General features: G+C 38.7%; 1 protein-coding gene across 2 annotated transcripts; it reads right to left on the bottom strand.

The window, feature by feature from the left end:
• Window positions 1–7,775: 7,775 nt before the first annotated feature.
• On the bottom strand, window positions 7,776–20,049 carry ZNF24 (zinc finger protein 24). Of its 2 annotated transcripts, none has more exons than XM_017511394.2 (4): window positions 19,938–20,049; window positions 15,759–16,260; window positions 15,358–15,505; window positions 7,776–13,335 (listed from the first exon to the last, which is right to left on the bottom strand). In XM_017511394.2, the coding sequence occupies exons 2-4, from the start codon at window positions 16,176–16,178 to the stop codon at window positions 12,797–12,799; spliced, it is 1,107 nt and encodes a 368-aa protein (XP_017366883.1). In that variant the 5' UTR covers window positions 16,179–16,260; window positions 19,938–20,049; the 3' UTR covers window positions 7,776–12,796. The 2 variants fall into 2 exon arrangements, with proteins under 2 accessions (XP_017366883.1, XP_017366884.1); XM_017511395.2 differs by having other exon boundaries at window positions 19,928–20,019.
• Window positions 20,050–25,440: the final 5,391 nt, after the last annotated feature.

Below are 25,440 nucleotides of genomic sequence, written 5' to 3'. Positions count from 1 at the left end.
GAGACCCCAGTCTTTGGAAAAAAAAAAAAAAAACTTAATACAAAGCCACAGTAATCAAAATAGTGTGATACTGACATAAAGATAGACACCTGAGGAAGACAAGAAACTTTTAATCTGAGGAATGTTAACCTTGTTTAAATTATCAGGCTCAAATAGGCATTGGAATGTGAGAGTAGTCACCTTTTACTCCACCTTTGACCTAACTCATTATTTAAAAGTTTCCTGCTATCAGGACTCTAGACTGTCAGCACCAAATAACCATAAATTAAGCTAACAATGCTGTATGCTGGACACCATAGCTCATACCCTGTAGTTCAAAACTGTATAGCCAATTTCTGTAAACCAATGAGAATTCCTGAAACACAACTGTTGTAAGTTTGTTTCTCTTTTGATTCATCCTTTTTTTTCTTCTTTTAAAGACTTGAGTCTCTCCTTTGCTCTCTGAAGCGTTTCCCAGTGGTTCCCAAATTCTAGTCCTCAACCTTGGCCCAAATAAACTCTGTACGTTATTAATTTTGCCCACTTTCTTCCTTCAGGTCAATACACATAGACCAATGAAATAGAATAGAGAGCCTAGAAATAAACCCTCCCATACATGAAATTATTTTTGGCAAGGGTGTTAAAACCATCCAATGAGGAAAAGACCATCTTCTCAACAAATAGAATTGGGAAGACTGCATAGTCACATGTAAAAGAATGAAGTTGGACCCTTACAATATGCTGTATACAGAAATTAACAACAACAACAAAATGGATCAAAGACCTAAACATGAGAGCTACAAATATAAAGCTCTTACAAGAAAATGAGGAAACCTTCGTGACATTGGATTTGGCAGTGATTCATTGGATATGACAGTAAAAGCACAGGCAACAACAAAACCCAATTTAAAAAATGGGCAAATGGCTTGAATAGCTATTCCTCCAAAGAAGGTATATAATAAATGGTCAATAATCACATGACAAGATGCTCAACATCCTTAATCATTAGGAAAGCACATCTTCCATAATTTTTTTTTTGAGACAGAATATCACTCTGCCACCCAGGCTGGAGTACAATGGTGCAATCTTGGCTCACTGCAACCTCTGCCTCATGGGTTCAAGAGATTCTCATGCCTCAGCCTCCCAAGTAGCTGGGATTGCAGATATGCACCACCATGCCTAGCTCATTTTTGTATTTTTAGTAAAGAAAAGGTTTGCCCTGTTGGCTGGTCTAGACTTGGAATCCTGGCCTCATGTGATCCACCTGCCTTGGGCCCTCAAAGTACTGGAATTACCGGCATGAGCCACTGTGCCTGGCCATTTTAGTCTTATTATACTTGGTGTGATTATTTACGTAAAAGTACAGCAAGAATAATTATTTGCCATATAGAATCCTTTTTTTAAAAAAAAAATTGGTTTGGCTGGAACTTTATTCCATAGGAATCTCTGGTTAGACTTTTTAAAGCCTTGGGCCCCATCATAGATGTATTTGAACCTACAAATACTTGTATGAATTGGGTGAACGCCTTTTCTTTCAAGGTCTTATAATAATTTGGGGTCTCCTGGACCTGTCAGAAAGTGACATTCTTTTCCACAGGTCAGAAACCCTGCACAGGGGCTACACAGACAAAATATGAGACCAGTTTCTCCAAGGAGCTTTTATTAGTTCTCTAAGTAAACCCCAATTTTTAAAAGCAATCTGAAAGCATGCTATTCCAGTCAAAGCCTTAATAAAACAAAATAAAAAGTGTCTGTAATTGTGCCTGTTACAAAAGAAGACAGATTCTTATTGCACTTAGGCAAACAACTGTATTGCCACAAATTAAGAATACTCACAAATAGTTTTCGAACTCTAGAGAAGTCAACTAGAGAGAAAGAAATATGTTCCAAATTTTGCTTACAGAAGTATACTTTACTCAATTATTAAAAGCTGTAAATAGCTCAAAAGAGAAAAAAGTTTTCTTGATTAAAAGGAAAACTTCTTTCTTTAAAACATCAGCAATGTTTTGAAGAAAAGGTCAAAGAAAGATTATTTCAGTGTTTTTTGTTGTTTTGAAACAGGGCCTGGCTCTGTCACTCAGACCAGAGTGCAGTGGTGTGCTCACAGCTCACTGCAGCCTCAACCTCTTGGGCTCAACTAATCCTCCTCCTTTAGCCTCTCGAGTAGCTGAGACCACAGGCGTACACCACTATGCCCAGATTTTTGATGGATTGATTGTGGAGACAGGGTCTCCCTATATTGCTCAGGCTGGTCTCAAACTGCTAGTCTCAAACTCCAGTGATCCTCTGGCCTCAGCCTCCCAAAGTGCTGGGATTACAGGCATGAGCCACTGTGCCCAGCCTATTTTGATCTTCTACTAGGTAAATCCCTACAATTAACTCTTGTTCTGCCCAATATTGGGCCAACAGTCCTCATGAAAACATCAGCTCTCTATGCAGTCCTGGAAGTTCTTTTTTTTGGTTTTTTCTATTTCAATGGCACAGTCTCTAGTTATCAGAAACCTTCATTCAAGAGCACCCATGAGAATTTTATAGCTGATTATGAACCACCTCTTGAAAAGGATCAAGACAATTATCTGTGGATGACAAAAGTATTAGGACAGCCACAGTTAAAGACACAATTAACAAGGAAATCTGGCCATCTCTGTGGCACACAAAAATTTCACATCACCGTAATTATTACTGATAACAAGTATTGAGACATACCAGAATTATAGGACTCACCACAATTTTGGAACCGTTCTGTGTTCATTTTTATTTAGTTCAAAATATATTTTGAGATTTCTTCTTTGACCCATGTGTTATTTTTAAATGTGTTGTTTAATCGCCAAGTATTTTGAGATTCTCTATTTATTATTGATTTCTAGTTTAATTCCACTGTGGTCTGAGAGCAGACATTGTATGACTTCTACTCTTGTAAACTTGTTAACATGTGTTTTGTGGCCTAGAATGTGGTCTGTCTTGGTGAATATTCCATGTGGACTTGAGAAGAATGAGTATTCTGCCATGTTAGGTGAAATGGTATATAGATGTTCATTATATCCAGTTGTTGATGGTGTTGTTGAGTTCAACTATGTCCTTACCTATTTTCTGCCTGCTGGGTCTGTTCATGTTTGATGTAGGGACATTGAAGTCTCTGACTATCATGGTGGATTCGTCTATTTCTCCTTGCAGTGTCATCAGTTTTGCCTCATGTATTTTGACACTGTTGTCAGGCACATACATGTTAAGAATTGTTATGTCTTCTAGGAGAATTAATCCTTCTATCATTATGTAATACTCCTGTTATCCCTGATACTTTTCCTTGTTTTGATGTCTACATTGTCTGAAATTAATATAGATGCTTCCACTTTTATTTGATTAATAATAATATGGCATATCTCTCTCCTTCCATTTACTTTTAATCCATTTTGGGAGTTCTATTTTAATCTATTTGGGAGGTGGTAGGAAAAATTTTAGAGGAAAAATTAAAAAGATAGTTATAGGAAATAGTTACAAAACTTCTTGGAAGGCCCAGGGGTTGCATAGCTTCATTAAAATGTTTGGCTGAAGGCAGCTGAATTCTCTTAAAAGCTTAGGACATAAACACTTAGAAATATAGAGGAGTTTATCTAAATAGCTTGTTTACTCAGGTGGTCCTAATACCAGCCTTTGATCTTATGCGCACAAAAGGTGGGGAACTGCTCTCTGGGGGGTGGGTGGTGTTGGCAAAATTAATTAACCAAAGTTAATTACTCAAGACCTTTGTCATTTAATCTGTACTAAATCAATGTGAACTTTGGTAGCTGGCTAGGGCCACGGCTGCTAACTCTTTACCAGACCCTTCTCAGTATTGGTGAGTGGCCTGGAACCTTAGCCAGACTGACAGGCAAAATATCTGTGTCAGTGTGCATTATTCATTCATCATGCAAGCCTGGGTCTGTGGGTCGGGCCCTGGCAATCTATTTTTGTTTTTATATTTAAAATGGGTTGCATTGCTTGTAGACAATATATACTTGGATATTGTTTTTTGATCCACTCTGACAATCTCTTTCAGTTGATGCAGTTCGACCATTGATATTTCAAAGTGATTATTGACATACTTGAATTACCATATTTGTTATTGTTTTCTATTTGTTACCCTTTTTTTGGTTACTATTTTTGTCTTCTACTCTTTCAATGCCTCTTGTGATTTTGTTGTTGTTGTTGTTTTGTTGTTGTTTTGTTTTGTTTTGTTTTAATATGTGGTCTTACTATGTTGCCTGGCTGGTCTCAAACTCCAGTGTCTAAGTGATCCTCCTACCTCAGCCACCTGAGTAGCTGGCTCATGGGTCTTGTGATTTTATTTTATTTATTTATTTTTTCAGACAGAGTCTCATTCTGTTACCCAAGCTGGAGTGCGGTGGCACGATCTCAGCTCACTGCCACCTCCATCTCCTAGGTTCATGCAATTCTCCTGTCTCAGCTGGGTCTACAGACATATGCCACCATGCCCAGCTAATTTTTTTTATTTTTAGTAGAGACTGGGTTTCACCATTTTGGCCAGGCTGGTCTTGAACTCCTGACCTTGTGATCTGCCTACCTCGGCCTCCCAAAGTCCTGGGATTACAGGCATGAGCCACCGCACCTGGCTGTGTCTTGTGATTTTAATTGAGCATTTTATATGATGCCATTTACTCTTTCTTTGTGTATTTTAACTTTTTTTAGTGTTTGCCCTTAAGTTTGTAATGTACATTCACCATTAATCCAAGTCCACTTTCAAATAACACTGTATCACTTCATAAGCAGTACAAGTACCTTATAAAAACAAAGTAATCCTAATTCCTCCCTCCCATCTCTTTTATCACTGGTGTCATGGATTTCACTTATATATAAGCATTCTAATATAGGCATTTTATTGCAATAAATTTCCATCTAAGTAGTTTTAGCTGCATCCCATAGATTAAAATATTTTTCCATGTCTCCACTTTCTCCTCATCTTTGGGTACTCCAGTTACTATTATGCATAGGCTTCTGAAAGTTGTAATACAGCTTTCTGATGCTATATTTTTTTTCATTTTGGATAGTTTCTATTGCTACATCATAATTTTTTCTTATGTTTACTCAATCTAATCCTGCGCATTTTAAAAAAAAAATCTCAGACATTATGGTTTTCATCTCTAGAAGTTTAATTTGGTTACTTCTTATGCCTTCTCTACTTAACATGCTGAATATTGTCCGTAGTTTCTTGATCATAGGAAATAAGTTGTAATTGTTTTAACATGCTTCTCTACTAATTATTTGTCTTTTTCTGGGTCAGTTTTGATTATCTTTCATATTATTGTGAGTTATTTTCCTGCTTCTTTGCATGATTTATTTTGGATTGGATACCAAAGGGGTATTGTGTCTCGTTATGTGTTGGGTATTTTAAAAATACGCACACATACACATGTTCATGTCCAATTTAGGGACATTGTACTCTTGAGCTTTCTTCTGGGATGTGTTTGTCTTCTCAGGTCTTGCTTTTAAGTTTTTACACAGTGTTTAGTCTTTATTTTTCTCCACAAAGTAGGCAAGATCCTCCGTAATACCTAACCCAGTTTCTCAACCTTAGCACTACTGCCATTTGGGGCTCTTTGTTATAAACTGTAGGCTACTTAGTAGCATTTCTGGTCTCTACCTACTAGATGCCAGTAGTGCCCATCTTCCCTGGTTGTGATAACCAAAAATTTCTCCTGGGGGACAAAATTGCCCTTGAGAATCACTGCTCTGATGCTCTATGAATTGTGAGGTTTCCTACTCTGGCTGATGATACCATTCCTGTCCCTTCATGAGTTCCAGTGATTTTTCCCTCTAATCCTTTCGGATAGTTCTTTCCCCAAACTCAGGTAGCCTTACATATATGCGCTTGTAAGTACTCAACTGAATACTTGAGAGGGACTCTGCAGATCTCCACTGTTTTCTTTCTGTGCACTTACCTCCTCTCTGGTACTCTGCCCTGCAAAAGCTGGCCACTTGGCCTCCAGAACTCCTTGTTCCACCTTCTCAACTCAAGAAAACTGCTAGTCTCTGCCTGAGTCCCCTCTCTCCATGCTGTGGCCTGGAACCTCTTCCCAGACAAGTAAATGGGCAATTCAAGTTTGCTTATTTTTTTTCTCTCTCATGAATCCTATCTTCCCATTCTTTGCCTGTGTCTGCTATATTTTGTATGATATTTGTTCAGGCAGATCTGATCCCTATACTCCATCTTGGCCTGAAGGTTTTTGTGTGAGTGATAAAAATAGCATATCTATATGTTAATTAGACAAGTTCATAAGACAGAAAAAACTGATAATGTGAAAAAGGTGAGGATTGAGTATGTCTTTGAGTAGGTGTGAGAAGACAGCTTGGATCCAGTGGAGAGATTAGCCTTAGGCAGCAGTTGATCTAAAGTTCAGAGGAAAGAAGGATGCCATAAGGTTAACAAACCAGCATATAGACACAGATTTTTTTGTTTTCTAAATATATATTTGTTGTAAATAATGGTGTGAATTAGATGGGGAGAGGTATATAGATGTTAGAACACTTATATAGGCATGTAGAGAACAGAAAATGTTAATGGGATGTTATTAGAATTATGGACTCGGTGACTTTTTGGGTGATTTTTATTTCTAAACTTTTCCTATTACCTTTATAAGAAAATATGTAAAGTAACATTTTAAGAATTAAGATAAACTAGATGGAGATTTTGTTTTGTTCAGCTGTTCTCAGCACCTTGTCACATTACTCATTTGCTCAAAACCTCTAATGGTCTCCCATTACATTAAAAGAAAAGTTCTATTAATAGCTAACCAGGTCCTCCATGATCCAGCTTCTCCCTGCCACTGTCACCACATTTATCTTTTTGGCTTCACCTACTACCCCTCACGTTCATTCTGCTCTAGCCATACTTGCCTCTTTGCTTTCTTGAACAAATGAGGCATTGCTCCCTCATCAAGTTGCTTTGCAATTGCTGTTTCCATGCCTGGAACATTCTCCAGTCTCATGGCTTGCTTCATTATACTATCTTTTCTCCAGTGTCACTTTCTCAATGAAACCTTCCCTGGCCAACCTATCTAAATTGCAGTATCTTTCCTTCTTGACATTTTGTATCCCTTTCCTGATTTATTTTCTCCTTAACTACTTGCCATCATATGACATACAATATGCTCTTTTTAAAAAACTGTTTCTCATTTACTGCTGGTTTTCCACTGCCATGTAGTTTTTCACACAAAGCAACAGATATAAATCCCAGAACAGTGCCTGACCCAGAGTAGGCATTTAAATGTACTGATAAAAGCTGGCAAAATGGTTTGTTCAATTTTGAAAGACATCTCTTTGAAAACTCCATCTTGGGAGATGTGATTAATCAGAGGTGCCAGGTAACATAGAACATTGCTACATTTCCTGCTATAGATAAGAGCCCACAGGGTGAGGCTGCTCTGATCTGTGTTCATTCAGGTCTTAAGTCCACAGGTCTGAGAATGAAACAAAGAGCCAGTGAACCATGGAGTGGGGATGGAGGTCATTGGAAGGGCTCCAAGGGTTGCATACACGGGATGCTTGAGGGGCATGCCCCAAGAACAATGGTAGGAGATGGGTACGGCACTTAGTAGTATAACCCCTAGTCTTAAGTTGCAGGTTAATGAGTCTAGAGGAAGAAAGAAAAGAACAGCCAAAGAGGCAATTGTGTAAAAAGCTGTTCATCCAGACATTCCCAACATCAATATTCAGTTACGATTGAAATGTAAAGTGTATGTGTGTGGTATGTGTTGTAGGGAGAGTAGAGTAACAAATGGCAAAAGTTGACAGAGGCCAGATCATGGAAGGCCATGCTAATTTTATTAACTTATATAGTGCATAAAGTCTAAAATTTAAAATTACAAAGGTTTTCTACAAATCAATAAGAAAATACAAATAACCTATATTAATTAGAACAGAAACCCAATTCAATTATCTTAAACAAGAAAGGGACTTTATTGGCTCACAAAACTTTAAAGTCCGGAGGTAGGGCAGGCTTTAGGCACAGCTGGATCTAGGGCCTCCAGAAAAACGACATCGGAACTTAGTTCTCTTTCCATTTCTGTTAGCATCCAAGTTTCTCCCCAGACAGACTCTCTCCATATGGCACAAATTCAGGCTTACATCGTCCTTGGTTCCTGGGATCACCATAAAGCCTTCTTTCCAGTAGTTCCAGCAGAAGTTCTGTTGAGGGCTCTCCTTAGCCTGGCTTAAGTTATATACCCATTCTTTAATCACTGTGGCTAGGAAGCTATGGGACTCAGGAGGCCAGGCCTGGTCATGTGCTCACCTAAACCACAGGGAATGGGTTCCCCACAAATAAATAAGGGTTGTGTTACCAGAAGATGGAGAAAGAGATGCTGAACAAAAAAGATATCCACACATAACCCAATAGAAAGCAGGTAAAAGATACAAACAATCCACAGTAAAACTATAAATGGCCAATAATCATGAAAAGAACCCCAGTCTCACCATTTTTGGTAACAGGGAAATGCAAAATAAGAAAGGATTCTTTTTTCTTTTTAGCCCAACGGATAAAAACTATCAAGTGGAGGTATGGTTATATGAGGAAATGAATACTTTCCATACAGTTGGTGAATATACAGTTATGAAGGCCTTTGGGAAGACTAAAGGTAGATAGGGAACAAACTCTTTTACCCAACAATCCATCTTACTGGACTCCAGCCTAAAGAAATATTCACACACATGCACAAAGACATCTGAATAGGATGTTTACTTTGGCAATGTAATAGTGAGAGGAAAAAAAAATTAAGGGAATAAATAATGGCATTTTCATAATATTCAATCCTATTCAACCGTTAAAGAAATTTAAAGACCTGTTATCTGTTTTTGAAACCAAAATTTTAAAAAGCAAGCTACGGAATATGAGATCCTATTTATGTAAAAAGTGTTTTTATGTGTCTATATATTTGTATGGAAAGGTGACTAGAGGATGTATGTTAAACTGTAAGTGGAATGTGTCGGCAGCAATGGAGAAAAGGGTCTCTCTATTCAAAGTTTTGTTATGTTTTATACAATGAGAGGATAGTCATTAGACTTTCATAATTAAAAAAGAAAAATGGGCAAAAGCAATTCATAATAGGAAATGCAAATGGCCAAGAAACATGAAAAGATGTTCCTCCTCATTAACATTCAAAGAAAAGAAAGAAATTTAGCCTCTCAGATTGGCAACAATTTTTAAGGATTCAGGGTTGGCAGGACAGTAGGCAAACAGGCACTCTTACTAATGATGGAGTTGTAAATTGATAAAATCTTTTTGGTAGTATTTCTCAAAATTGCAAATGTGCATTCTGATCCAATAAATTTCTAGTTACTCATCCTACAGAAATACCCACACAAATAGCAAAATACATGTACAGGAATGTTAACTATACCTTTATAAGAACCTAATTATCAAGCCATGGGGGAATTAAAGGATATTTATGCAACAGAAATAGCATATAGTTATGAAAAAAGAATGTCTTCATCAATGTAGGGGGAGAGGAGGCATGTCTCAGTGTAGTGCATGTGAAATGGGGTTATTCCTACTTTATATGGTAGCTGAGAATTAAGAGTTAATCCATGATAACACATGTAAAACAGTGCCTGCACAGCAACCACAGGTGTCAGCTATTAACACATTTTTGATTAAATAAGTATATGCCTAAATCTGGAAGAACAACAAACCAAATTATTATGAGTTCTGGGTAACACTGTGAAAGGAAATATCCTTTTTTAATTTTACATTTCTGTACTGTAAAAAATTCAAACCAGCAATGTTTAATAGCTTTCACATTTGTTAACCATAAACACACATTTATAAAGGTTTACTAGTCACCACCCATGGCATGGTGCTTATGTCCCTGGAGTCTACCAAACCAGCCAGATGTGAGTTTTATCTCTAATCAGTGACAGGCAAGCCACATGATCTCTGAATCTTGCTTTCCTAGTCTACAAATGTAACTGAGACAGATATAGTGTCTAATCCAATGCCTAGCATGCAGATTATTTCAATACATGTAACCCTCCCTTCAATTTCCATGAATATGAGACATATTGCTAAAGATCAAGTACCAGCTGGGTATGATCATAGGGAGCTTAACCTCCAAGAAAGACAGAAGAAAAAAACCAGCAAATACTCAGTGGCTACTGGGCAGATATCAGCAGTCTGCATGACCTAAAATGACTGCTCATTTGCAAAACCAAACAGATGTTCTGGCTATGCCACTGCTTGGCACTTGCCACATCACCACTTCATCAGAAACTAGGCACTCCCCCAAATTTCTATGACTATCTGTGTGGGTGTAAATGAATGTGTGGATGGAATTTTAAAATTACTACATAGTTATTTAAAATCGATTTGTCTAGTGGGGACTAAGCCTAACAAGAGATAGAAAGTACATATCTTATTTCCTCCTCTTATGTGCCACCATCCAGTTTTTTTTTGTTTTTGGTCCAGTCCCTTTTCCCACAGAGCTTTACCTTAGCCTCAGAATCCTTTCTGAACAATGTACAGATATTAGAGTTGACAAGACAAAAACAGTATGTGCCAACCCTAATACTACTTTTTCTACACTCACATTACCAAGTATCTTTGGTATTTATGACGAATCTATCACAGGGAAGCTTCCTTGTATATACGATCTTAAAAAGCATGACATAACAGCCATTGAGAAGTTGCTCCCTTCTTACCTACTCTGATACAAGAATTCTGTCATCCCAGCTGTCTTCCAAATATGCCACCTCAAAACCTACTTGGAAAGAAGCCAGTTATAAATAAATAAATCAACTCATCATTTATCTTAGAGCAGAGGAGTTTATAGCTTTATTGGACATTGACTTGTTTCCCCTCAGCCACAAAAAGACCCAAACAAAAGTCCCTACATTTTCTTGTATAACTTAAAATACATTATATCATTACTACATATTTATACTTCAATAAATCTTAATCTATAAAGCACATTTCTTATAATTGTTATCAGAAAACCTATAAACAAGCTCCATTCTGCCTCACTTCTCCACCAGCTGGCCTTGCATTTATTACTATGCTTTTTAATAGGCTCATGCAAAATCTCACCTTCCGTTTTTAAACTTGATCCTAGCACCAGATATAACCAAAATCTCTGAACTAGGAAGTATTTGTATTCACATGGGCCATTTTCCACACAATGATGCCCATTATAGAAAAGCCTTCTCTCATATTCTATATTTTAACTTCCAGAGTTTTCCACTAAACAGTAGAACCACAGTACTTGGGATTCTCAGCCAAGGAGTATATAATCCTACTACTACAATGTATTACTTTAATACATTTTAAAAAATGTGTTAAGACTGAAAATTAAAAAAAATAATTCAATTCTGATAGGATAGTTAATAAACTAGTTGTTAATAGTCTAGTTGTTTATGTTTTTAAATAGAACAGTCCATTCAACTTAACATGTACGTACAACCTCAATGCTATTAGAGATTGATTAGTTCTTTAAAATGATTTACAAACTTCCAAATTGTGATCCAGTATTGTGGACTCACCTCTGAAGAACACTGGAGAGTTGGCTAGCTCTTTGAGCCAAGTTCTCCTCCCCCTCCAAATACAACACCCTGGTAAGAGAACTACAGTTCTGGGAACCTTACAGGTGACCTCCCCTGGGGAATGCTCAGACAAGGGGAAGAGGCTAACTTACATAAAACAGCTTTGTACCAAACCCCTATGATTTACAGTGGAAGAAATACCTACCTATTTATGGTAGAAGTACAGTACCTAGCACAGTGCCTTGTCGGTATAAAATGTTTAATAATAAATGCATGGCTGCTTTTTTAGCCTGGTGTTCAACCCTTTTGTACCAAAGGAATAAAAAATAGATAACCTGATACTTGTCCACCTGTTAGGGAATTTTCTGTCCTTAACAAAGATGAAGGCAAAATAATGAATTCAATCTTCATCTCTTTTTCTAAAAGCCATGACAGACCATCACCCTTATGTTTACATTTGCCCTTTAACCCTGCCATCCACTACAAAATTTTCCCCAGTGCTATAATTTCTATCTTCATTATTTTAAAATTGTTTAGACTGTATACTTTTTAATAATATATGGAAAAACATTATTTTCATTAGTAAGATAACTCCAAATTATAGAGGATGAGTAGCTTTTGAATTTTCCTGCAGGCAGAATACATTTAGATAAATTCTTGATACACTTCAATTCTAAGATCAAAGTATTTGTATATCTTCCCCAATCTAGATGTCCCATTCGCTTTTTGAGGTTTTATTACCAACACTTCTTATCTGAGATCTTATGGCTCATTTTGAGGCGTTTAGCCATCCTTTATCCTCTGTTTTCTCAAATGCATATTCAAATTAGGTAAAAGCAAACAAGGGTAAATTTTCAAAAGATTATTTAAAATAGTTTTCAGACTTTGTAATTCCTATATTGCCTTTTAATATATAAGGTAATATATCCTTATAAAGAACATTTCAATGATCAATGCAGAAATAATGTTATTTGTCTTAAAGGAAACTTTCAAGAAAGGGACAAAGAATCAAGTAGTTCATTATTTGGAAAAGTAATAGAGACTATAAACATCACATGGAAAATTTAGGCATTAAGACCTGAATTAAGTTTAAAATTTCAGTTTCTAGGCAGGTACGACACCATTTCTTTCAAGATAAAATCATAATGGTGAGTGAAGATTTTTACATTTCCCAGTGGATTTTCTGACAGTCAATTAGGAAAAAACTATTCTTTATCATTTCATATTTTAAATTTTGTCTTCATTTCTGAAGAAAAAGACCTGAGTGCTGATTCTTTTTTTTTCCAATTCCTTAAACTTTCACAACATTCAGAAGTTTTTCTGCATTGTGTCTTCTCTGATGTCTAAAAAGATTTGAGCTTTGACTATATGATTTCCCACACTGAATGCATTCATAAGGTTTCTCCCCAGTATGGATTCTCTGATGATTAATAAGCCCCGAATTCTGGCTAAAGGCTTTCCCACATTCAAGACATTTGTAAGGTTTTTCTCCAGTGTGGACTCTCTGGTGTTGCACAAGAATGGAACTTCGGCTGAATGCTTTCCCACACTCAACACATCCATAAGGTTTCTCCCCACTGTGAATTCTTTGATGAAGAATAAGGGCTGAGCCCTGACTGAAGTGTTTTCCACATTCATCGCATATATGTTGTTTCTTTCGAGAGGGATTTCTCTTTCTTTCAAACCTGCCCTTGGGGAAACAGGTTTCTCCATATTTAAAAATTTGAGGAACACCCATATTGAGAGTGCCAGGAACTTCACGGGATTCTACTGCTGAAGGAAGCTCCTGCTTTGGAGCTAGTGCTCCATTTTCAGTCCTACCATCATCATCTGAAATAAACAGAAAATGTAAATATCACTCATTATCTATTCAGGGAAAAAGGAACCTAAAAAAATTTTTTTTAGTGAACTAAAATAGCTTGCACACATCTATAAACCACTCTGAAACTGGTGTGAAGGCCTACTCTCAAAAGAGAAAAAAATGAAATTTCTCTGAAATAACAGTATAACATCATGATATAAGAGATTCTATCTGAATAAAACATAGTCAAGTGGTTTATAAATAGTAGTCAGAAAACAAAGGGCAGAAAGACAGTAGATTATAAGATGTTAGGGAGACAAAGTAATGTGGCTAGGTATGGATAAAACTTTGTACAAATAAAAATCAAATAAAATTGGCCATTAGAAAATCATTATAATGTTCTTTTGCTTTGAGAAAACCAGAAATCACGTCAAAATATGAAGATGTACATTAAAAAAATATGCCAGAAAGTGGCCATTTCTGAAATGAATAAGACAAGTCAAGTCACAGTCAATATCAGATTAAAAGCAGAACACAGGAGTCTTGACAAGAAGGGCCAATGATAAGCTGGGGGCAGCCTATGTTTACTAAAGATATGACATAAAAATTCAATGTGCCCCTAATAAATGAAAGTTTTCCAATAAAAGAAGCTTGCCCTGTGTGGTATTTCTCATGGTACTTAGAAAAACGGTTATTTCTAAGCCTCGGTGAAATGTGTCCAATGAAAGAAAAGCCTGAATTACAAACATATGGTACCATCACTCCCATTCAGGCAGAGAGAACACAAGTGCAATTTAAGACTTTTCTGAAACTTCATGCCTTAAGGAGTTAAGATACGGTTCATACAGGGTTAGCAACTGCTTTCAGCAAAGAGGAAAAGAGTAAATAATTAATAAAAAGATAAAGTCAGGAGATAAGGCTAAGAGAGAGAGAATGAAAGATTAGAGGGGGTTAGTGAGGCTTGGAGACTTGAAAAACAGAGGAGTGAGTGTGAAGATTAAGTGGAGACAAACAGCACAGAGGAAACAGAAATTCCCAAGTGTGGAAGACGCTTATGGGTGAAAAGTCATTTTAAAATTCAAATGATGAGAAGTTGAAAATATCAGCCCCATATAGCAAGGATGACGCTTCTCAAACTTTATTGCACAGAATGGCCCATGAAACATGTAAAACTGCAGATTTTCAGCAGACTTAAGCCAAATCCCCAAAGCTCTGATTGGCTGGCACTGTCCCCTCAGATGCGAAGAAAACCTGCTCAGACCTCATTCAGTGGCAAAGTCAAACAAAATTTCATTTTCGTTCACATAAACGTAAGAAAGCAATCCAGCAGTTTTAGGAATATACTGGGCTATATCAAAGAATACACATAAGTATATGGTGTTAATTGCCAACATATTGGGAAAGACTAGTCTCAGTGAATTAATACAACTATGAGCTTTTAAAAAAGCTTTTCTGCATTTAGAGCATATTATAGCCAAGGAGACTTTTTTTTTTTTTTTTTTGCATAAATACTTAGACAAAGGAAAAAAATTACTCCAAATATCATTTCTACAAAAGCAGCTTCTTAGAAGAAAATGACTCTAGGTAGGAGCTGAAGAAAATCAGAAATAGTTAAATATTTAGAAAGACTTCAGTGATGCACAACAAAGAGATCAGAAGGGGCTTCAGTAAGCTTACTGTACCAATAGAATTAGGCAGGAGATTGAAAGTAAAAGGATGGAAAACAGATGACAAGTAATACTGAATGCAAAATAGAGGGACTTGGTCTGTGGGTGGGTGCTAGCTCAAAGTAAGGCAAATGCTAGCCTGATATGGGCAAGTCTTTTTAGGAAGGAGACTGAAAGGGAAGAAAAGGTTGAAGATGTTAATGTCTAGGAATAAAAGGTCTGAGGCCAGCAAAATCAACTTAATGAGAAATAAATCAAGATCTTGTATCAGGTTGAGAGTGATCTGATTCCCCCACATACCCACCAGTGAGAGCAAGCAAAGTTCTGAACAAAAGGCCTACACTCTATTTCACCCTCTAGCCCACACAGAGTTCTGGTCCTCACCACAGTGCCTTAAGGAATGGAGCTCCCAGGATGCCCACTTGAGCTGGTTCTCCACAGCATCAAGCTCAGAACTTGGTAATCCCTGAGCTTCTTCTTGAGGTACCATGTCTTCTACTAGCACTTCCCGTTTCCGTCGACGGAGAGAAACCTAGAAACAGAAAGATTTGATTCACAGAAAGAATTTTAATGAGAATCAGAACTAAAAACATGTAAGAGAAACCCCATAAAACATATATTGCAGAGGCCTAAATGGCAAAGAAGCACAGATAACAGGGACTGGTAGGGGAATGGGGGAGAAGGCATAAACATAATTCTAACTTAGTTGAGTGGAATTAATTCAGCAGCTTTGCCTACTGCGATGCCAGTGCTTCTCACCCAGGAAATGACAGAAGCAAGCTCACCGGTTGTCCAGGGTCATCAAGTTCACTCTCCAAATCTTCCAGCACTGTCACTGCCTCCTCTCCATTCTCTGGATGATGATCTCGAACCCAAGTCTGTAGCTCTTTGGGTAGGATGGCAACAAACTGCTCCAGCACTACCAGCTCCAAGATTTGTTCTTTTGTGTGTGTCTCTGGCCTGAGCCATAGACGGCAAAGTTCTCGGAGCTGGCTCACAGCCTCACGGGGCCCAGGTGAATCCTGATATCCAAACTGCCTGAATCGCTGTCGGAAAATCTCTGGGTCAGGGAGATGGTTCCAGGGGATACTTGATCCCTCTTCACCATCAGGATCCTCCTCCAACTTCACTCTCAGAATTTTTTCCTCTTCATCTGGAGTTGGGATGATAAGTATTGAATCTTCTTCCACTGACTGTGCAGACATTCTGATTTATAATACTTCAAGAAAAGACAACTGAGGCAGAATATAAGCCTCAGGGCAATACCCCGTTTTCTTCACGGTACTCCTGAGGTACAAGAAATATAAAATATAAATGAGCAAAAAATATCCTAAGAATTTGGACTTACACTGATAAAAGAAGTAAAAGATACCTGTTCTTTGACTGAATTACAAACTTCAACCAATAACCTACACCAAGAGTTGGCAAACTACAGCTTCATGGCCAAATCTAGCCTGCCGCCCATTTCTGTACAACACTTGCATAAAGAACAATTTTCACATTTTTAAATGGCTGTGGTCTTCACCACAGTGCCTTAGAGAATGGAGCTCCTTAAAATTAAATGAATACCTAATATTTTAGGAAATGAAGCTCCCCAAAATCAAATGAATACCTCATGACATGTGGAAATGATATGAAATTAACATGACTGTTTCCATAAATATTTGTATTTATTCATACTTCACACTACAATAGCAGAGTTGAGTAGTTTCAACAGACTAGATGGCCTAAAAACACCTAACACAGTCATGTACTACATAATGACATTGGGGTCAATGAATGACCACATAATGGAGCTGAAAAATTCAAGATTCACCTAGAGACACTGTAGCTGTTTTAGGGTCAATGCATTACTCACATGTTTGTGGTGATGCTTGTGTAAACAAACCTGCTGTTTTGCCAGTTTAGCACATACAGTTATATATGGTATATAAAACTTGGTAACTAAGCAGACAAGAATGATGAGAAAAAAAAAAACAAAAAAAACCGGTAACAGTAACAAACAACTATATTACTGGTTTATGTATTTACTAAACTATACTTTTTTATACTATACTATTTTAGAGTGTGCTCCTCCTACTTATTAAAAAAAAAAGTTAACTGCAAAATGGCTTCAGGCAGGTCCTTCAGGAGGTATTATAGAAGGCACTGTTATCATGGAGATGACAGCTCCATACATGTTACTGTTCCTGAAAACCTTCCAGTGGGACAAGATGTGGAGGTAGAAAACAATGTTATTGATAATCCAGAACCTGTGTAAGCCTAGGTATGTGTTTGTCTTAGCTTTTAACAAAAAAAAAAAAAAAAAAAAAAAAAAAACTGGGCAGGTGCAGTGGCTCATGCCTGTAATCCCAGCACTTTAGGAGGCTAAGGCAGGAAGATCACTAAAGTCCAGGAGTTCCAGGCTCCAGTGAGCTATGACTGCACCACTGCATTCCAGCCTGGGCAACAGAGACACTGTCTCTAAAAATTAAATTTAAAAATAGCAAAAAGCTTACAGAATAAGGATATAAATATATTTGTACAGCTGTACAATGTGTTTGTATTTTAAGCAAAGTATTATTACAAAAGAGTAAAAAAGTTAAAAAAAAAAAAAACGTAAAAGTTGGCTGGATGTGGTGGCTCACACCTGTAATCCCAGCACTTTGGAGGCCAAGGCAGGCAGATCACACGGTCAAGGGTTCGAGACCAGCCTTACCAACATGGTGAAACCCCGTCTCTACTAAAAATACAATAATTAGCTGGGCATGGTGCTGCACACCTGTAATCCCAGCTACTCAGGAGGCTGAGGCAGAACTGCTTGAACCTGAGAAGCAGAGGTTGCGTTAGGCCGAGATCAGGCCACTGCACTCCAGCCTGAGTGATGGAGCAAGACTCCAACTCAAAAAAAAAAAAAAAAAAAAAAAAAAAAAAAAAAAAAAAAAAAAAGGAAAAGTTTACAAGTGAAAAAGTTCCAGTAAGCTAAGGTTAATTATTGAAGAAAAAAATGTTTTCTTAATAAATGTAGTGTAGCCTAAATGTTCAGTGTTTATACAGTCTATTGGAGTGTACAATAATGTCCTAGGCCTCCAAATTCACCACTCACTCACTGACTTCTCAGAGCAACTTTCAATCCAGCAAGCTCCATTCATAGTAAGTGCCCTGTACAGGCATATGTTTTTTTAAAAAACCTTTTATACTATATTTTATTCTCTCCTTTCTATGTTTTGATACACAAATACTTAGCATTGTGTTACAATTCTCTACAGCATTCAGTACAGTAACATACTATTCAAGTTTGTAGCCTAGGCGCAACAAGCTATACCAGATAGCCTAAATGTGTACTAGGCTACACCATCTAGGTTTGTGTAAGTACATTCTATGATGTTCACACAAGGATGAAATAGCCTAACGTATTTCTCAGACTGTAGCATTATCGGTAAGTTATTCATGACCTTATTTACTACATGAACCCTTAAAGAAAAAGTTTGCCAATCATGACCTACTAAGACAACAAACCCAATAATCAGAAGAATCCAATTAAGAACCAGACTACTTCAGTGCTTTTGAAATGTGCCTGACCGTGGAACCCATTATTTGCAATTCAGGACTGGTGTTTCCTGACACACACAGGTCAACTCAAAAGGAAGATTCGCTTTATTATTACGTGCTTAAAAAATTTTTCTTTACAAAATGTTTTTTAAAAACTTAAATATTTTTAAGGTGTTTAAGAACTCCTTGGACTTAAAATATATGTGAAAAAATGTTCACTTGCTAAGTAACAGATCACATAATATTGAAAAGATCATATGTGAAAAACAGATCACATAATTTTGAAAAATTATCTTGCACATATGTAAATATTGTCTTCCATCGCACCATAAGTACATTTATATTTATAATGATAGGCATTAATCGCAGAAAATTCTATTAAGAAAAGGCACTCACATAAGCACCTTAACTTCTTGCAGTGGTCCAGTGTCTTGTCCTTACACTGGATGACTCACTCCCCAGCTTCCACCTTCAGGAAAACTGTATGCTGTTCCTGGACCTTTATTATTTGCACTATCATGCCCGAGCTGTTGTTCACGTCACATACTATCAACAGGCAATTCAGCCTACTCTATTTATTTATACTCAGGGCTCAGAATCTGAACAATAACAACTTAAAAAAATTTATTGTAACTCGCAAGCAAGATGAAGACTGAATCAGAGAAGGCCTTATCAGACAAATAATACATACTGGTTTAATTAAATATTCTGGAGTGTGGTGGCCCTATAAATAAGGTCTAGCCAACACTCATTCGTTTCTATTCCAAGACCTGCTTATCAATGGTTCAAGTATTTCTACACAAATTTCTCTTCCTTTTACATTGTAGCGCATACTACTTGTCCACGGTACCGACAACGTTTGGGAAGGGTACCTGGTCCCAGGTGATCGCCCACCTCACTGCTGCATTGACCCCTGTGTAGCCCGACCCAGGCCCAACGTCCTCTAGCCCCTCTTCCCAGCACTCAGGACAGCGGATTTCAGATGACTAAAAGGCCACCCTGTGACAACAGCGTCGGAACCATGGTACTTCCGCCCGCGGCCGGCTGGACTACAGATCCCAGCAGCCCCGCGCAAGTCCCGCCCCACTCCCGCCTCCTCCCAACACGACTCCCAGAACCCTCCGCGATACGCCAGGGCCTCGAAATAGAACAAAACCGGCCGGTGGGGGAGGGGGAAGGTGAGGGTCTCGGAGGACACAGAGGGTCAGAGGACTCTCCGCAGATGCCGAAGACCCAAGCAGGCCTCCCGCTCCCGCCTACCTCTCCCCGCCCCAGAACTGCTAGGCGCGGAGGCCGCGGCCTGTTCCTCGCGCCTCTCGGGAAGCTGAGGAAGGTCCGGGGCAGGCTTCCCCGCCGGCTCCTGCTAAGACGGCTGCATACCCTAGCCCGGTGTCCCCCTCCCACTTATAACGTCCCCGCACACCGGCGCAAACCTCCGGCTCAGGAACCGCAGCAGCTTCGCTGTCCACAGCAGACGCAGAAACGCCGCTAAGAAGCCTTTTCCCAGAAGCCCCCGGCGCGGGCTGCTTCCGGTCTGCGGTCCCGAGGAGGCGGGGAGAGGTGAAGCCCGCGTTGCCATGGAGAAGCGCCCCGAGCGGGGGAGGGGCGGCCCACGACAATGACCGCATTGAGGCTGCGCTTGGCCTCGCGCCTCTCGAACAGTCTAGCGTCATCGGGACCATTTAAAAGAAAAGAAAAAAAGAGAGAACTCTGCCATTAAGATAGTCCTTACGGTTTCGCAAGCCCTTTCACACGCATTATCTTGTGGATCCTCTCAGTAATCCCCTGCAAGAAAGAATGAAAGCGAGTATTTGTGAAAGTTTATTGCATTGTGCCAGGCCGTCTCCTCGTGCTTTACATGTCATGTGTTTTTCACAAGTAAATGATGTAGGAACTTTCATTATCCCCATTTAACAGCTGAGATAATTGAGGCACAAATACCGTAAGTAACTTGACAAGAGCTCACAACTCCGTTGTGGGTAGCAAGATTTGAAACCAAGACGTGATTCAGATCTTTGGCTCCCACTATTTATGTCACGGAGCTTAATTCTGACCAATTTATCTCTCAGGAAAACCAGAAGAGACAAGAGTTTTGGCAGTGATGTCACGGTGAATTTGTAGAATGCATGGTCATTTTCAAGCTGGGCATCTTATACCATAAAATAGCTGCTGACGCGATCATTTAAAATTATGAATCAGACCACTTCACTCCCCTATTTAAAGGCCTCCAAGTTATGCCATAATAATTTATGGCATAAAAACTTTTTATAATGATCTGTAAGGCCCCTGTGGTCTGTTGCCTGCCCCCCAGTCCCTGGCGCCCCCAATCACCTCAGCTCTTCAGCTCATTGTGGCCCAGGATCCTCACCCTCACAGTCTGCCTTTCATGGCACATGACCCTTCATGGCACTATTATTGATGGAAGTGATTTCATTTATTTACTTGTTTTTTGTTTTGTTTTGTCTGTAAGTCCTTTAAGGGCAAGGACCTTGACTGTCCTGTTCACCACATATCCCATCCTAGTCCCAGAATGCTGACTGCCTTTGGTAAATAGAGAACTCGATAAATATTTGTTGAATAAATAAATAAATTGTGAGCTGATTACATTATTGCCTTTAGGTCACATGTCTGGCATCAGACACCACACAAAGGAGCCCTGTTGTTTAAGGACGTGTCAAAAGTGTAGGTCCAGCCTTCTGTAAGCATTCCAGTATCCTCAGGCTTTGACTTTTTGGTTCATTCGGGAAAATGCCCTCCACAAAGTGCCCTCAGACTCTGCTGGATTCATGAATGAGAGAGCAAGTGAGCGAGCAGCTGATGGTATTGCACTGCTTTTCACTCTGACCAGAGCTCTTCTCACAAACCCTGCTAACACTCTTCATTGCAGGAAGCTTCAGAAATCCAGCACTTTCATTCTGCTTCTTGGATAGGACCAGTAAGCAGCTTGGCTCCTCTTCCCAACCTTTCCCTCTTTTCTGATTCGTAAAGGCTAACTGAAGGCATCTTTGTTTTAAGAGTTTTTACATCTAATTAATGTTGGAAGACAAAAATGATAAATCTCAAAACGAAACCTTGGGGAAGTTAAAAATGCTGGAGAATTTTACAGAACACTTTTCCTGTGATTATATTCTGTTTGTTTTTGAGACAGGGTCTTCATCCATTACCCAGGCTGTAGTGCAGTGGTACAGTCTTAGCTCACTGCAGCTTCGACCTCCAGGAGTGATTCTCCCACCTCAGCCTCTTGAGTAACTGGGCATTTTATACCATAAAATAGCTGCTGATGTGATCATTTAAAATTACAAATCAGACCACTTCACTCTCCTATGTAAAGGCTTCTATTTTATGATGTAATAATTTATCTTGAAATGCTTATGGAAGACTAGACTTATGCTTTTGACAATTCCTTAAACAACAGGTGTGCTCCACTATGCCCAGTTAATTTTTTGTTTGTTTTTCACAAACGAGGCCTTCCTATGTTTCCTAGGCGGGTCACCAACTCCTGAGCACAGTTGACCGTCCTGCCGTGGCCTCCTGAAGTGGGCACAGGTGACCCTTCTGCCTTGGCCTCCTAGATTGCAGGTGTGAGCCACTGTGGCTGGCCTCCATTATATTATTCCTAATTCTTTCCAAAATACTAAATGGAAACCACAGTGAGGTTTTCCTCACTAAGTTACTCTTTTGAGGTCAGAGGCCAATAATACCTGCTTTGAAACACCATCCTTCTGAATTTTTCCTGAATGATGCCCCTTGATGCCATCTTAAAGATCTAGTCAAGACAGAACATCATGTTCCTCTGGGCAACCTGAATGGAGGGAGCAGATTCATACCAGGGCCTGACAACCTTGCACATATCCGCATAGGCCACATAGGTAATGCGTGAACCACAGCTGATCTGAGTCTTGGCAGAACACCTTAGGATCCTCCCAGAAGATGAGCGCTTAGGAGGCTTGTAAGCAGCTACTGCAAGGCCGTTTTCCACTCAACTCCTTGTCTTCCACAAAGACTGTCATGAGGCAGTTTATCATTGCTTCCTGGGTTCCAGTGAGCCATTCTGCCTTACCCACTTAGAGTACAGCTGCAGGTTATAACAAGGCTTAGCTGCAGCATGGCATTAACCCCTCAGCAACAAGGTGTCCACAATGCATGCTGTAGTCATCCAGCCCCTTCTGTTTTGGTGTCATCATTTTGGTATCTGAGACAAAAGCTCAAGGAGAGCTGGCATTTTATTTGCTTTCAATGTCTGTGTAAATAATAACATGTCTAAATTCAAAAAGGGCTAATTTCTTTACCAGCCAAATCTTTCAACCTTGCCTTGCCTTGATAGCAAACATCTGATTCATTAAAATGAATAAAACAACCAGATATATACTACCTGGCTACCGGAGATATAGAGATAAATAAAATGAAGTCATGATTCCTTCTTCGTTTTTCCCTTTAAAAGAGATGGGGTTCCACTCTGTTGCCCAGGCTGGAGTGCAGTGGTGTGATTACAGCTTGCTGCAGCCTCAAGCTCCTGGGCTATAGGGATTCTCCCGCTTCCTAAAATGCTGGGATTACAGGTGTGAGCCACCATGTCCAGTTTGATTCCATCTTTTAACATTACCATCTTGTTAAGGAAATAAATAACAACAACAACAACAAAAACAAGTATTCGCAAGGCAGTGTAGAAATGCTACACTAGAGAAGAGCAGAATGCTTGTAAGGGCTCCTAAATGAGGTGGTGTGCTAAGAGGGAAGAGAGGCACCTTGAAATGGAGGAAACCAGCAAGAAAAGTTTTCAGGCTGGGCATGGTGGCCTGTGCCTTTGGTCCCAGCTACTCAGGAGGCTGAGGTGGGAGTATTTCTTGAGCCTGAGGGATTGACGATGCAGTGAGCTGTGATCACACCAGCCTTGTGGACAGAGCGAGATCCTGATTAAAAAAAAAAAAAAAAGTGTTCACATTGAAAGGAAAGCATAGACCTTCAGATTTGGTGTTATCAGATTCCATCCAAGATTGATTTTTTCCAGGCTTTGGAGCTCTCAATCCTTCCCTTCAGCTCAAAAGTATCTCCCTCTGGGCACTTTAAATACATTGCTTAAAGATTCCATTTTAGCTAGTAAGTGTACAGTATGAGGAGTCTTTTGATTGCATATGACTGATAACCTAACAGGCAAGCATTGTTAGTTTCCTACACAAAGTGCTTCCCCTTATTTCTAATACAATCCTGATTTTTTGGATGGAGTGGGGAAAAACAGTGTGACCAGCTGTAAGCAATAAATTGTAATTGAGTTAAGCTATCCATGACCATTCTGCTTCCCTTAGGCAGATAATTGCTTTGCCTAGCTGGCAGCTAGGAAAGAGTATGCAATTCAATTCTGGTCAATGAGATATAAGGAGTAGTAGTTTCTATCTTTGAAGAAATTTATCTAATTCATTTAAGTTGTCAGATTTATTGGCATAAAGTTGTTCAAATTATTTCCTTAATATCTTTTAATGTCTAACAATACTAAATATTTCCTTAATATCTTTTTATTGTTTGTAGGGATGTCCCCTCTTTCATTCCTGATATCGATAATTTCTTTTTTCTTAAATCAAGACTTCAAGTTTTGCTTGAGGCTTATCAATTTTATTAATTTTCCAAAGAATCAACTTTTGGCTTTGTTTATTTGTTTCATTATTTGTTCTCTGTTTATGGAGTTCTTCTCTTTTAATAAAATTAACAGACAGCAAAATATGGCACTTTGGGGGGACAGATATTTCTGAGTTTTAGATTTGTGAAATGACCACCAAAATCATGATACAGGATAGTTCCATCATTCCATAAAACTCCATTAAGTTGTACTCACACCTTCCCTACATCCCTAATCCATGGCAATCACAGATTTGTCATCTATCACAATAGTATTGACTTGTGCAGAATGTAATAAAAATTGAACCATAAAGTAATATCTTAAGGCTGCTTTCTTTCATTTGTCATAATGCCTTTGAGATTCATCTATGTTGTCACACATATCAATAGTCGATTCCGGTTTATTGCTAAGTAGTATTCGACTTCTATGTATCATAGTTTGTTTATCCATTCAACTACTGAAGGACTTTGGGGTTGTTTCTGGATTTGGGTGATTACGAATAGAGCTACTATAAATATTCATGGACAGAGGCTGGGCACGGTGGCTCATTCCTTAATCACAACACTTTGGGAGGCTGAGGCAGGTGGATCACTTGAGGTCAGGAGTTCAAGGCCAGCCTGGCCAACATGGTAAAACCCCATCATTACTTAAATAAAAATTAGCCTGCCATGGTGGCACACACCTGTAATCCCAGCTACTTGGGAGGCGGAGACAGGAGAATTGCATGAGGTTGCAGTGAGCCAAGATTGCACCACTGTACTCCAGCCTGGGCAACAGAGTGAGACTCATCTCAAAAAAAAAAAAAAAAAAAATTCATGGACAGGTTTTTATATGAACATAGATTTTATTTCTCTAAAGTAAATATCTAGAAGTGGGATTGATGAGTCATATGGTAAGTACATGGTTAACTTTCAAGGAAGCTGCTGAATTGTTTTCCAGAGTGTTTGCACCATTTTGTACCACCAGCAATGCATGAGAGCTCCTGTTGCTCCTCATCCTTAACAGCACTTGGTATTGTCTTTTGCTGCTGTTGTTGAGCCATTCTAACGTATGTGTAGTCATATTTCATCATGGTTTTAATTTGCATTTCTCTAAAGGCTAATGATGTTGGACAATTTTTCAGCTGCTTTTTGCCACCCATAAGTACTCTTTTATGAAGTGTTTGGTCAAGTCTTCCTCTCTATGAAAATTTTTTTTCTTACTATTGAGTTTTGGAAATTCTATATTGGATATAAGTCATTTGTCTAATTTGTGATTTGAAAATATTTCTGAGTCTGTAGCTTATATTTTCTTCTCTTAATAATGTGTTTTGCAGAGCAAAACTT

This window comes from Cebus imitator, unplaced genomic scaffold (genome assembly GCF_001604975.1).
Source record: "Cebus imitator isolate Cc_AM_T3 unplaced genomic scaffold, Cebus_imitator-1.0 Scaffold448, whole genome shotgun sequence".
Lineage (NCBI taxonomy): Eukaryota > Metazoa > Chordata > Mammalia > Primates > Cebidae > Cebus > Cebus imitator.
This window is presented reverse-complemented; position numbering and strand designations above follow the sequence as displayed.